At 38.9% G+C, this 15,737-nt stretch overlaps 1 protein-coding gene across 2 annotated transcripts in view; it reads right to left on the reverse strand.

Annotated features, from left to right (window-relative positions):
* The window catches only part of PSPC1 (paraspeckle component 1), a 127,615-nt gene that overhangs the window by 82,731 nt on the left and 29,147 nt on the right, over positions 1-15,737 (reverse strand). For both annotated transcript variants that reach the window (XR_016309587.1, XM_089666223.1), the window contains exon 8: positions 1,135-1,304. Coding sequence is in view for 1 of the 2 variants with exons in the window: in XM_089666223.1 (XP_089522349.1) it covers positions 1,135-1,304 (170 nt within the window). In the remaining variant the exon portion in view is untranslated. The remainder of the gene's footprint in view (positions 1-1,134; positions 1,305-15,737) is intronic.

A 15,737-nucleotide genomic window follows, 5' to 3' on the forward strand; every position in this document is an offset into this window, starting at 1 on the left:
TTGGTTTTACATATTATCTGAGGAATTTCTACTGGTATCAGCAGCACCACTATACATATCCAAATGAATGTCTCATCCCCAATTGTCTTACCAGTTGTTTCAACTAAAAACAAACAAAATGAAGCAGGTAATGAACCAGGCACTCAAAGTTAAATGGGCATTCTGGTGGGCTCAATGAAAAAAAAAAAATTGCCCTCTATGATGCCAAAGAGAAAGGCTTTGCATGACAAAAATTAGATTTTTTTTCTCCTAGCACAATTATCCGTACACGCGCGCGCACACACGTTTGAAACTACAGCTATAATGCACAAAACTTTTAAAACTATTTCAGAAATAGTATATCTTAGTTTTTAAGTTAAGACAGTTCAGCTGGTAGTCAAAAAATATATACTACTGAAAATTGGGTAAACATCAAGAAACAAAATTTTGCGCTTTTGCAGACTTATGCTCATGCTAAAAATGAAAAATCACCAAGTTTTTTTTTTTTAAAGTTACTTATAAAGCCCTTTAAAAATTAAACATATATAGCCATATATTTAAAATTATTGTTAGCCATTGAATGCCACAACATACACAAACACCAGAAATATTAAGTTTAAAAACTGCTACAAAATGATTTTTTTTATATTTAAGTTGAACTGCAACCAAAAAGTTATTTATACAAGGTACTAAATTATTAATGTAAGAGGCAATACAAAAGTAAGCAACTAAACTCAATTGCTGTCAACAAAATATTGTAAAACAGCAGGCACAAAAAAAAAAAAACACAAATAAAAAATATACATATATATAAAAAAAATATGATCTATAGCATCAATACAAATACTGATAAGTACGTTTACAATTACCTTAAAGCTTAAAAGAAGTGTAACAATAATTTAGTGACAAATTGATGCAATATTGTGCCCCTTATTTATGCAATAATACACAGATATTACACAAGTGTATGGCCGATATAAAGAAGGCCTTATGGAAAGTACACAAGTGTAGGAAAAAAAAATAGTTTACATAATATTCTAATAATCTAGCCATTTTACATAGCTTTTCTGCATGCATAGTTCTTACTATATACTTACTACATCAGCTAGAGCACAAAAGGAAACACAACGTAAATAAAAACTATAGATACATTACCACTGCTCCATTATCTGGCATCATTGCAGCTCCTAGGCTTGCAGTTCCTTCAGAGCCCATCGAAGCACCAGGACCCATTGAAGGGCTCGAAACAGTTGCTCGGTTGTTCATGTTCATGCCCATCATGGGAGGAGGACCTTGGGTACCAGCAGGTGCTGGATTATATGCATCTATATGAAACAATCTATACTTAGAACTGTCCTATGACTATTGTAAATTATTACACAATGAAGTAGTCCTTGAGCAAAAAAACACAGTGGTTTTGGTATTCACAGGCAATGCATTAGGAAGCTATCAGTAGTTCACTCACTAGTTAGCACAAAGTTTTTTTTCTAACAGAAAATAATTGATATCCACAATTTCAAAAATTCATCTTAATATATTTTGCTACACAAGCACATAATAAAAATAAATTACAATAGTATCTATCAGCACTTGTACTAAGCGTCATGTTTTGGTAACTATTTTAATGCACAAAAGCACAGAGTGCGATGTTAAATAACGTCTTTTAGAGTGAATACAAAGAAAGTAAATTCACTAACATTTATAATGTTTTGTGACTTAATTGTGGAATAAATACTTCTGGAAAGCTTTGTGAAATTTTATTGCATACAAAATACTAACAGAAAAAAAAAAAAAAAAAAAAGATAGATAGATATACATGTTCAAGGATGTTTGAGTTTGTATCGCCCGATGCCCGGGACATGTAGTTCCGGGCGTTGGGCAGGTAGCTTTTATTCAACCTTCAGCCCTGCTACGGGCAAGCATCAGGGCTCACCTGTCAGGTGGAAGCATTCGGGCGGCAGTGCTGCCACCCAATTGCTTCGACACAGCCCACAGTGCCAGCAAATGCCCCTCCTGCATGTCTCATTAAGAAGAACCTGTCACCAAAAAAAAATCATCATGATGGGAAAAAAAAAAAAAAAAGAAGAAATTTTTTTTAATTGTAAAAAAAAAAAAAAAAATCAAAGTTGCAGCCAAGAACATAACATCACCTGAAAAAAGAAAAAAATTTGAGGCCAGCCCACCCCCACATATACACACGTACAAAAGTAAACGCTCAAACCAGGGATCCTCTACATGAAAACCTTGATTGCGATACACACGTTACATATCGCTGCACACGTCAGAATGAGAGCAATAATTCTAGAACCAGATCTCCTCCGTAACGCTAAACTGATGACTTGTAAGGGTTTTTAAAAGGGTTGAAGTTGTCTCAATTTCACAAGCGCACGCAAATTTAAGGTTTGACATGCTGGATATCCATTTACTCGGTGGAACCTCATCTTTTATATGTTTTACAAAAAATAGGGTGATCTATTGCTTTTCTGTGCCCTAAAATTAATTGTGTATTTTTGACAAACATTTTGCGTATCCTAGACCTTTGCGGTAATATCATGCGACATAAAAAATTGGAACCACCACTATTTTTGTTCTCTAGGTTCTCAGAATTCAGAAAATATATCACATTTAGGGATTGTGCGTAATCTTCAAGCCTAAAATGATTTTTTAAATGTGCGCAAAAAGGCTCTGGCAGCAAAAGGGATAAAAGGATAAGCCCAACACTCCCCTTTCCTGACAAGTACCCAATCAGTGCTCATTACACTGCAAGGTCTCTCTCCTCCCTGCTAGCTCCCGGGCGTGGTACTGGAGACAAGCAGGGAAAAGAGATAAAATGGTGCAATGTTAAAAAAATTAAAATGTTTAAGTCGCCATCAAGCCCCCTTTGATTTTAAAAGTCCAAGACATTCCTAACAGCACCTCAGATTAAAATACAGTTTTGGTTAATTTTTTTTTTTTGTTTTATCAGGACAAGTAGATTGTCATGAGGGACAAGTAGATTGGGACACCGATTTAGTCCCTGAACAAGCAGTTTTTTCAAAAATGTCCACACCACTGAATGCTAAACGTTTAGTTGATCCATACAGAGCTGAAAAGGGTTTTTTTCTCGTATGAAAAAGTAGCAAACTATAATAATTGAAATCCTTTCTGAAAGTGAATTTATTAAAATTAGATGAAAATGCTAAACAATGACCAATGGGTGTGGGCGGAAGCAGATTAAAAAAGTAAAAGGATTTCCTATCTGTAAAGCGCATCTAATTTTAACTGAATGTAATTGAGATTTTAAAAAATATTGAGTCTTACTAATCTACTACACTATATGGGGTGTACTTTCTTTTGGATGAGGTTACTGGTATCCGGTGAAAGAGTATCTCTAACACTACCTTAAAATTCCATTGCATGGGAGGAGTGGACAGCCCCTAGTGGCTCCCTTGTCATATCACGCCTCAACTACTGTAACTCCCTCCTCATTGGCCTACCTCATTGTAGACTATCCCCCCACCAGTCTATCATGAACGCTGCTGCCAGACTCATCCACCTCACTAACCGTTCCGTATCTGCCACCCCTCTCTGTCAATCCCTCCACTGGCTCCCAGTTGCCCAACGGATAAAATTCAAAACTCTAACAATGACATATAAAGCCATCCACAACACTGCCCCAACTTACATAACCGATCTGATCTCTAAATATCACCCAAACCGTACTCTCTGCTCCTCGCAAGACCTCTTACTCTCTAGCTCCCTCATCTCCTCCTCCCATGCTCATCTCCCAAGACTTCTCCATGGCGTCACCCATCCTCTGGAACTTCCAACCCCAATCTATCAGATTATCACCTACTTTCGGCGATCACTGAAAACCTCTCTTCAGGGAAGCCTATCCTGCCCTCTGCTAATTCTGGTATCCTCTACTCTGCCAACCACTCCATCCCCCACAGTGACTACCTACTGTACCATTCATCCCACCCTCCTAGATTGTAAGCTCCAAGGAGCAGGGCCCTCAAATCCCTCTTGTATAGAACTGTATTGTTACTGTATTGTCTCCCACTATAATGTAAAGCGCTGAGCAAACCGTTGGCGCTATATAAATCTTGTATAATAATAATAGTGGCTAAAGGAGATAGTTATCTACTGTGGAGATGTCTCTAGCAAGCAGTTTTTACATGCGTTGGAAGTGAGAGTTCTGAGAGCACAGAAATGGCACCAATTCATGAAATTCACATTTATTGCGGACTTGCATCTATGGTGTTGGATCGTGTGATATTTGGAAATACATGAACTTATACACAAATTTATTTGAAACAGTTTAGCATTTATTTATATCTACATATATTTCTTTGTATTAATGAATGATATTTGTATTTATTCACTTCCTTTTGAGCACAGTGCATTCAATTTGGTTGTCTATTATGACCGATTGATGTTTATTAGAGCTACATCACTTTATTTTGTTTGTATTGTGGGAACACAATTAATGTTAGCAGCAGCATTCACAGAAATTGGCTATTATATTTATTATTTTGTATATTATTTAGTAGGCTCAGAAGTTCATTTCACTTATTGAATGACCCACTTGTTAAATGTTGCTTTTGCCATTGATCTGATCCGCACCTGCAGATACTAATAATTCACGTCCTAAATATCTTTTTTTTTTTTTTTTCTTTAGGTATGGCTTTTTCAGCATAGTAAGCTTGGACCAATGTAGGTAGGCATGTACCATACCTGGCTGATCATTGTGGAAGCTGTAAATAATAGTATGCAGCACAAGCTTCCAGGTCCCACACCGAGCAGCTGCCCTGCTATACAGTTAACACAGGGTTGCTCGCATGCCAAAAGCACCATTCACAGCACGTGATAAAGAAACATTTCTGCAACAGCCCCCATGTATTCCTAGCGATAGCTGCAGAAACTCTGAATCAACTCAAGATGTAAAATTATGTATAAATGAGCTGGGATGAAAAGGACATAAAAAAATCAAATGTCATAAAAAGCATTGCAAAAAAAATCTTCTTCATGAATGAGCAAATGTGTATAAAAAGGGACAATGATTTATTTAAAAAAAAACATAAGTTACCCAAAACAGTTAATATGTTGCACACAAATTGTTAAAAATGTTCAAATAAATTTCAGATAATAGTCCCAAGTGAAGAAAAAGAAATCCCAGAAAGTGCAAAAATCACACTTCAATGCAAGTGTTCTGCAAGTGAAAATACACACACGCACAATCCTCCACCTTCCGCTACAACAGGAGTTCCCAAACTTTCTAAAGGGTCAATTTGTGGTGTTTGAGGCTTTTGGGGGGCTGGACTGTGGCAAACAATAACTCAGCATTGGTATCAGTGGGAGAAATAGAGCCGCATCAGTGGGTGGTGACAGTGGGAGAAATTATGCCCCGTTTTTGGTATCAGTGGGAGGAATAGTTCCTTGCATTATTGGTGTAATTGTCAGTAAGTATAGCCAATTACTGGTGTCAGTGGGAGGAATAGTTCCTTGAATAAGTGGAACAAATAGTGCCCCAAGGGCTGAATAAAGGCAAGCCAAAAGGCCACATCCGCCCCATGGGCCCTAGCTTGGAGATCACTGCCCTAGAGAGTGAATGCTCACCTTCAGAAATTGACCCTCAGCAAAAAGGTAAATTTAGCATGTTGGCAGACTCTGGGACCCAGAGAACATCTTCAATCTGCTCCAGCTTCTATGTGCAACCAGAGGAACAAAAACACCCAGCTTCACAACCACATTACTTAATGAAATTGACCACAAGGGATACCCATCTCTCAAGCTTAAACGGTAGAGAAGTAAACCATAGTACTCACCACTAAACACTTTTTTAAAACTATGAAAAAAAAGAAAAAAGAAAAAAAGGCACTTCTAAATGGCCTCAGCCAGAATGAGATGCTGTCAGGGAGGAGTATGAATACAGCTGTGCTAAGACAGAGGATCCCTCCAGTCCTCATGCAGTCAGCGCAATCCAGGATCGCTGTAGCTCCGCCCTAAGCTTGAAAGATGGATATCCTTGGTTGATTTCATCAAATAATGTGGTTGTGAAGCTGGGTCTTGTGGTTCCCTCTGATTGATTGCATATGCAACCTGGAACAGAATGAATGTGTTCCAAGTCCTGGAGCCTGCCAACATGCTAAATTGACCTTTGTGGTGTGGGTCAATTTCTGCAGGTGAACATTCACCCTCTAAGGGAAGGCAAAAGATTTCTCACCTGGAGCACACTTATTTAAGAAGTGTGATTTTTGCATTAAAGAGATTTATGATTTTCATCACTTTTCATTGATTTAATTTGAATATCTTTTCAGCAAATTTGTATCCAACATATGAGCTGTTTGGGGTACAGAGCTGTTTTTGGATAAATCATCAGTGTCACTTTTATACACACATTTGCACATTCTTGATGTAGATTTATATTGTAATGCTTTATACGACATTTGTATAGATTTTTTTTTGTCATTTTCACCACAGCACATTTATACACCAGAGAACACTTGCTATTTTTTCAATGAATGCGAAAGTGCTATCTGTTTGGATGAGGTGGAAAGCTGGGCCATTGACATGATCACAGAATGTCTTGCATTCATTGAGAAAAATCTAAGGATCTCTGTGAATGCCACTTATGACATGTTCACCAGTAAGATTCACCAACACTTCCTGGATCAAGTAGCAAAATATATTCAATAAAAAATTAGAACTTCTGGTTTACTTGTAAAATCTCTTTCTAGAAATACATCAGAGGATACAGGGAGTCTTTGCATCCATGGTTATGCTGCTACCTACAGGGAAATGGACAATGAGTTAAAAAAAAAAAAAAAAAAAAAGGCTTTGCTGCCCAAGCCTCGTCCCTTTTAATCAAAAAACAGCTTTAGTTTTGCAGCAAGCAAAGAACAATACATAAGAGGGGAGGGATCCTGTGTCCTCTGATGTACTCCTAGGAGAGAATTACACAGAAACAAAATTCTAACTTCTTAATTTTACATCACAGAACACAGCGTTTTTTTTCATATCTACATCCATTGGGATTTTCCAAAGCACTGAACATTGTCAACCGCAGCAAGCCCCAAACCCAAAAACTGACAGAAAGCCCCGCTACAAAACCACCCGCAGGACCTTCTGCCCAAAACTGGCATCCACAAAGGTGAGAACAGCTACCTAATAAAACTTAGTAAATGTGTAAAGATCAGGAAGCAACCTTAAAAACGTGAACATTTGAAGCTTGATGCCGATTAGTGGAAATGGGAAGCAGCCTGTCCCTTACAAGGACCCTTACGGAAAAAAAAAAAACAGGGAATCAGACTGTCAAAGTACAGATTACAACCAAAGATTAGAGATCCTTTTCCTTGGGATGTTTAGGCTTTGGACAAAGATGGTAAAACAATGTCCTGGTTCAGGTAGGAAGAAACCATCTTTGGCAAAATAAATAAAAGCAGGCCGAGGCCTCAGCACAATCTTATCTCAAGAGGACTAAGAAAGATTCTTTACAGGTGAGTGCAGCCAGTTCCAAGAATCTACAAGCCAAATTAACAGCTACCAAAAGGACAACCTTCCAAGTAAGAAGTGTCAAGGAAATATGCCTGATGAGTTTTATTTGTTATTTGTTTTGCAAATGCTCCCTCTTAAAGGCCAAAAGGTTATAGGGCTGTTACAAAGCCCCATCTTCAAGCATCATGGAGCACATGCCCCAAATGGGCCTTCAGGGATACGATTCTGCCTCAGGGGATCACCACACTGGACCTTTAGTGCACTCTGCCAGCAAAATTGGCAGATACCTAGGAGAGTGCTGGCTGCAGGGACCAGTGTCAATACAGATCTTCCTCACCAGAGTCCAGGTTCTGTCTCTCTGGGCATTAAATGACCTATCCTGGATAAACCCCTTCCTTTCCCCAAGTACAGGTGTAATAAGCACAGAAAATCCATAGGGTAACACCCACAGAAATAAGTCTGCAGAGAGACTGCACAGATGCATTCATCATCTAAGAACACTAGCACAAAACTGTGGCTGTACTAGGAGGGGTTTTGCCTGGGCAAGGAAGCCTGCCTGTTTTGGGCCAGTGTCCATTCTCCTGTAGGTCAAAGCATAATCTGATGGTCATGGACATAAAGAAACCAGTGTCCTGTGATATAATTAGGAGAAGTGCTTATCATACTATTCACATGTTTTAAAACATGGATAATGCCCTGCACATTTACAGAACACCTTAGCTTTGTGAAGAGGTGAAGTGGCATTTTAAAAACAGATTTAAAAGGTCCAAGAGTCATTATACTCACCTCTTGTATTGGCTTGTCTCTTCTACCTAAGCACTCCAGTACTGCAGCTGCAGGGGTTGCCAGATGCCCATGTCCCCTGCCTACTGTGGGGGCACAGGCATCAGACTCTTGGAGGGGTCAAATACCAAAGACACTGATCTAGATTTCAGCGCTGGAAAGCAGGAGGTAGTTGATGCCCAATGGAGAGGCAAGTATAATGGCTCTTCTCTTGCAGGGTACTACAAGATCAACACTCTCAATGCTGAAAGCCTCTGTTTCTTCTGAAATGGTATTTTAGTTCCATCATAAAATGATTTATTTTCAAAAGACATCTTATAGAAGCTCCAATCGTAATCAGTCAGAAGCTACCACTATATAGGTAGTAAAAGCATATGCAGTATTTTCTTTTACACAATAAAAAAAATTGTTATTGCAAACAGTTTCTTTGTAACACTAAATATCACAAGCAGATAAAGCACGGTAATGTATTTGGTTAATTTGTCAAAGCAAGCTATCAAAGAGGAAATTACCAAACGGTAACAATAACTATGAATGAGAACCACTAAATCCTGTGCAATTTAAAAGATTTATGATGCATTCAATACTTAAAGCGGTATTAAACCCTGCCAAAATTTTTAATATTTTGCAGGTTACCATCCTTAAATGTGGTGGCTGCAGTAGATTCCTTTTTTTAGGTTTTCCATAATTTTCACCTGGTGATCTGGCCAGTAATGCAGGCCATAGACTGTTAAAACTTTATTTGAAGTGTACAAAACATAGTTCATTCACTGCAATGTCAGGCAGTTCGATTCACCCCGGTGCACTGTGATAAAATGAAGCATGTCTGCGTTTTTAACACAGTTCTAGGCTGGGTTGCATTGAGAATGTAATAACATAAGGAAACAATTATTTCCTGTGTCCCTGCAGTGACAGACGTCTTACAATGTGGTAAATTATCTGTCACCGTATATATTGTAAATTGGCTCCAAGGCATCTCCACTCCACCAGAAGAGCAATAGAGACACCTTTGGACAGCAATGCTGTAAATGTGGGGAGAGGGTAGTGTTAGATAAACTAGCATATGTAGAGAGATTTGACTCAAACTAAAGCCATACTACAGCTAATACTTTTAAAGCAATTACAGCAATGTTTTCTTTCCCTTTTGGGGGAAAAGTTTTATGCAAATGAATAAAAGCTGAAGACCCCTGTCAGTAAGCATCCCTTGTTAGTGTTAAATGGTTTGTCTCAACACTTAACTGCTAAATTTGTTGGGCAGCTTGAGCTCCTAAAGTTGAAAAATAACAGGCTTACTGGCCAGATCAATAGGCAAAAATAAAGGAAATCAAGCCTAAATAATGATGTGGCTACTACATCTAAAAATTGGTAAGCTGCAGTATACGGATCTATTTTTTGTCCTTGGGTGCAACATTGCTTTCATCTATACATCAAATCTTTAACAGGTTATAAAAATATTAAAATGTGTCAGTAATGTATACTTAGGGGTCTATTTATAAACACAATTATTTTACAAATGTCAGAAGCAATGAAATATCACTGTATTCTAAGGTTGTATCAGCTCCATCTAGTGGCCAAAACACAGTATAGTTTACTCTGAGGTATGTCAGAACATTATACTGCAATTTGACCATTAGATGGCGCTGATACAGAAATCAATCTCAAATGCAGAGATTTCGTTCAGCTTGCATGAATGTATCAGATATTCAAGGATGCATGTTTCATAGACAATTCAATGTCAATGACTACAGAGAATTATACAAATGAACCACAGAGTTTCCTATTATCTAAACATATATGAAGCACAGAGAGACAGGGATAGACATATAATAAACCATTTGCATTCGGAATAGCAGTAAATATTGCACAATAAAACTGATTGTACTGTTTGGTAATTTAATTATCAAAATATTGAAAGTGCAAAATGTGCAGTCTAGTACAAACAACCCACAAACATTTTCACACTGATACAGTATTACAAACACCCCATATCCCACAAGAAATGTGTTTTTCCAGGGATTATTATTATTATACAGTATTTATAAAGCGCCAATAGTTCGCTCAGCGCTGTACATTACAAAGGGGGACAGAACATGTGACAGAACAATACCAATACAATGCAAAACATGAGGGGATCGAGGGCCCTGCTCTTTCAAGCTTACAATCTAGGAGATGCACATTTCAGTACCATTTCCAGGAACAAAGCAGAAATGACTAAACCGTATTCAAGAGCTTTATCCTATATCCATTAGTCTTTAATCTAAGTGAATGAATATAATCCATTCTCATGTCTCAAGCACACAATATACAGCTACAAAACTTTGGATAAGTATCAGAAATAAAGGATATGGTCAAATATTCTGGGAATTAACACTTCAATAAAAATGAAAAAATTCTATTTTAAATTTTCCACAGAATGGGAAAGGATCAGAACCTCTCCTAAAAGGGAGATTTTCCCTCCTTTCCTGTCAAGGTCACTTGCAGAGGAAATGAGGCAAATGCTCCAAGAAAGACAGCAGAAAAACGTGCAAGTCAATTGCTAGAACCCCTATCGTTTTTAATGCTGTGCCCTCAATGGAGAATTTTCCCTCACTTCCTGTCAGAGTTAATGTTAGAGAAGAACTCAAGGCAAACAGCTAAAATGGTTGCATTGCATACAGTATATAGTATGTGAATTTCTTTTATCGTTTTCTAACTCTTCAGCCGCTTTTATCCACACCTCTGATATACTGCAAAGTTAGAAAGATATTGCCACCATTTTGTTATTCAGCACTATCACTTTATTGAGCATCCTGTCTAGTTTGCAGACATCACCATCAGTGATAAGTCAACATTCACTGACAACAGACTAAAGGAAAGGAATGAGAAAACCCATCTGAAAAATAATCTTCTCCAACTAAGACTTTCTAGTTGATTGCTTGGAGCTGTGCTTAAAGTATACATTACCAGAGCATTTCATATTCCTGACACGTGTATGATGTAGTATGTACTTGGGTACAAATGTATCCTGTTTTCTTTGTATTTCTTCCTTTGTTGGAAATATCGGGGGATCCTGCCAGTCCCCCTGCTTTTCTATTTCAAATAGACCATGCTAGTCACAGAAGCTTATCTATCACAGTGTGGTCCGTTTTCTGGCTGTTGTGGGAGCACATCTTTCTGGTCCTCCAATAGCCAGACTTGTGCTGACATAACCCCTTGGAAGATCAGTGTATTGCTCTCTGCCTCCTGTTGACATGCCCCCTGCAGTCCACCCTCGGGCCCCCCCAACCTTTCCAAACTCTGTTTGATGCCAAGAACAGAGGTTATGTGATTGATTCAAACGTTTTGCCTTTAATTTCTATTTTTAACTGAAAGGGTTGTTTTACAAGGTGAGGGTTCACAAACTTTAAAACAATCAGAATGCATTTTAAACGATAATATTGTTGAATGCTAGTGGAAAAACTAATCAATCATTTCATAATATATTTTAAAATTATAATACAATGTCACCAATATAATTAAGTGTCTTTTCCACGCAACATCCAAAAAGAGTAACATCTAGGTGCCTAAAGAAAATATCAGTCTAGTTCTTTTTTTACTAATGACATGTGGAAATTCAGCCAATAAAGCAATGATTTCAGCCTATTAAGTGAATAAATGCTCTGCTCCAGTCCATCCTGAGACCCAACTATTCCCCTGCTGGACACCACCATCTAGCCTCCCACACAGCACAGACCAGGTGTACCACCATTCCAGTCACAGTCAGCACGTTCCTGTGACACTCATGTGCGATAGCCCTCAGCACGGAAGCCGGCATACATCAGCCAGGACAGTGGTTACAAATGACGCCAAAGACGTTGAAGAACAATGGATATTTTTTACATAGTTACATTGGTCCAAGCTGGAACAAAGTAACTATGCATATACCATACCGGCAGGATCCCTCTAGAAGTTCGAAATCACTGTAGTAGACACCACTTCTCTCAATGAATGCAATGCATTCTCTGATTTAACAAGTGAAGAGCGCGACATCACTTTTTTTTTTTTTTTTTTTTGGGGAAAGAGTTCTATTGAACTTTAGAGGAACCAATATGTTACAATGCCTATGGAATTTGGTCTTTTTTAAAATGTTCAAGTTACACACAACTTGAAGCACCCTGTGGGAATCGGTGTGTTTTAATTGCATTTTCAATTTGTATGTGCACATAAAGAAATAAAATAAGGTGGATTTACGCTAATGTGTATCAAGAGATTAGTTTGTGAAATCTATTATGTAACCCTCAAACGTATGACCTTAAGAAAAAGAATTCCTTCTCGTCTGCTCACACACAGCACTGTTCTCTCACCCCACCCACAGAAACGTATTTGTTATAAGTGACATAATACAGTTTTATCGGAGGAGTAAATATCCTTTTAACAAAATTAACAGAATTTTAAAACAAGCCACCTCTGATGTCTTTAGCCGTTTTTAACATGAAGTATTTCTTTTCAAAGATCACAAAGACTTGAAACTGGTTTCAATTCAAGTTCTAGTCCCTTAAAAACACAAGCTAGTTAATTACATTAGAGGGCTGGCAGGTGGCAAAGATTCTGTTCTCTGCGCTGTGAGCTTTGAACACTAATTTCTTCACAAAGTCTATAGATACATAGTTGAATGAGGACTTGCTTTAACATGCTATTATTACTTGTTAACCCCTTGATGTCGATCACATGCAAACATGCGGCCTCTCAGCATCTGGGCCTTGACGCCGAGCGGCCGCATATTTGTGTACAATTAGAAATTACATGTGTTGCACACTCCCAGCACTTATGTCCGCAACTCCTGGCAAGGTCCCGATCTCCCCTTTCGATCAGGACCTTTTCCGATCATGTCACCTCAATGACGGCGAATCACGGCAGTCACATGATCCTAAAACCCTGCCACACCTCCTGGCTTTTGAAACGCTTAAAGGGCCAGGAGGAGCAGGCGCTAAGAGGTTCAGAAAAATACTTTGTTCTGCATGATCAGGCAATACTTTCACTTTAACCCTTCCTCTGCAACCAACATGAGGCTTACATCAGCAACAGCAAGGATATTTACATATGCTCTGGACTGCTACAGCAGCTGGGAATGTGTGTACTTGTCAAACAGACTGTTGGCTGACAGACGTGATCACTTCCAACGTAACCAAATCATTCTGTGAACTGAAAAGACAAAGTTTGGGTGCCAATCGGGTAAGGAGGTGAAGTCCAAACTATAAAGGTATGAGTGCTAGCAGGAACAGGGAGTTCATCCTAGCTGGGATGAAGCAAAGTCAAAAGGGAGGAACCCATCTGTAATGATTATGTGCAATAGAGATATGGAAGCTGTACGTGACAGCCATCTTAAGGTCTCAGCCATTTTGTTTTTCATGAACAATCATCTTTCATCCCTCCTCTTGAAAAGTAATTTGTAGCTGTAAATTGTAAAGGACTTCAAAAGAGCCTCTTATGGTAAATAAAACACAAATAGAGGCCAGCTCCAGAGTTGTAAACTGCTAAATAGTCTTGGCAGGATGTCTATTTTGCAAAGACTCTTTCCTCTGACCTATCGTAAAACAATAACTCAGTCAGCCGTCACACATGACCTGTTAGGCCATTCGAGTTTAGGAATGCAGTGTGTGCCATAAAACATCTATTCCACATGTAACCATTTCACATACAGTTCATAGCATCCAACAGGAACTGGGCACATTAATATTAGGGATATATTTGAATATGGCATTTCATGCCGAGCCAAACAAGGTCATACATGACAATGTTAGCACATAGGAGAGAGAAGAAAACAGTCTCTTCCCTCCTTGGTGACAAAGGTACGCTCTGTTTGGTATCCCTGGGTTAGAAATATAATTCTGAATATTAATCTGCCAGTTGCTAAAATACCACCTGCACGCATTGGAAGTTATTAATATTAGTATGAAATTGTAGTTGGGACTTGGTCATAAACTTGATGACCTCCTAGAACCCATCCCCTAAACCGGGAGATTGGTAAGTTGTTCTCAGGCGAAACCCCTTTAATATCATAGAGAGGACTGACAGGCCTGGTGAAGAACAGCTCTCGTTTAACATCAATCAAGAAACATCTTAACGGACTTGAGAGACAAGGCAACGGTCTTGCTCTGACAATTGGACTCTGTTAAACCAGCACTTTGCTAGTATTCTGCCTTAACTCCTTTCTTTTATTTCTCTGTCACTCTATTGTTCTCTTTGTCTTTGTAACTTCTTTTTCTGTAAATATTTTGATTGCACAATTTTGACCTTTTTAGTAATAAACCCTTTTTTGAAGTGTTGAAACGGTCGCTAAAGCTTTTAATGCAAACTAAAGAATCCATGTCTCTTGAAGAGTGCTACTGTATGTAATAAACTTCTGAATATCCCGATCTGTGGTGACAGTGTGTGTTGCAGATGCTTATGCTAAAGTTATAGTGTTATTGCTAGGATTTGTGAGTTTACTCCTTCTCTAAAAAGGCAGTGGTGGAAGCGTGAAGACTTAATTGTGTAATTAACCTAACCCGGTAACAATCGCTCTCAGGCAGCTGGCACAGATTGTGGTCCATCGAGCCGGAAAATCTTTGTGCAGGGTGCAACTGAGTGGCTTTGTTACGCGAGTGACAGCGCGGTGCAAGACTGGCTGGTCCTTTTTCACGAGTTGGTGAGAAGGGTAGGGGTCAGGCACCGCGTTCCATCACACCATCAGCCGCACATCAAGAAGACCTGTGTATAAAGTGGAGTGGCAGCCTCAGCCCGAACTTCAGCCAGGCCACGCCCCCAATGTGTTTCACCCCGCCCCTTGGAGCTTATTCATGGGAATCATGAGTAAGCTTTAAGGGGTGGAGTGAACTACATTGGGGTGTGGCCTGGCTGATGTCCAGGCTGAGGCTGCCACTCACTCCACACACACGGGTCTGCATCTTGATGTGCGGCTGAGGGATTTCACCTTCTGACACTGAACTAGATTATTCTGCCACCATGATCTATGCTTGTTCAGCTTCAGAGGAGTCCATAGATGATGTTATGGGTCCAAGACTAATGTCTCCTTAAAAGGAAATGTCGAAAACAATATAGGGGGCTATTTGCCCATTAGTCCTCCTTCCCCACATACTTATGTAAACACCTGCGTTGGGTTCCGCTACATGTGACAATGTGCTATATATCACCACACATGCCAGAGTGAAAGAATAACTTCTAAGGCAATCTAGGGCTTGTAAAGAATCGCCTATAGACAATTGTGGCTACTCAAGCTGAAGTTTGTAGCAATTGAGGACATGCAACGACATGACATGCAACCTCATCTTTTACAAAAACTGGGTGGTATATAACTTGTGCACTTTTAAATTTTTTAACTGCAAAAATGCTTTTGCCAAAGCTGGGCTAACAACGATCACCATTTTATTCTCCAAAGTACCCAATTTCATAAAATATGTTTGGGGCTTTTATGGTATCTTCTAGCTTAAACCATGCATTTTAGACACATGCAAAAAATTAAAACATGGATATGGCAACAA

This window comes from Staurois parvus, unplaced genomic scaffold (assembly GCF_062004578.1).
Source record: "Staurois parvus isolate SC_StPar_1 unplaced genomic scaffold, SC_StPar_1.0 ptg000050l, whole genome shotgun sequence".
In the NCBI taxonomy this organism is placed as follows: domain Eukaryota; kingdom Metazoa; phylum Chordata; class Amphibia; order Anura; family Ranidae; genus Staurois; species Staurois parvus.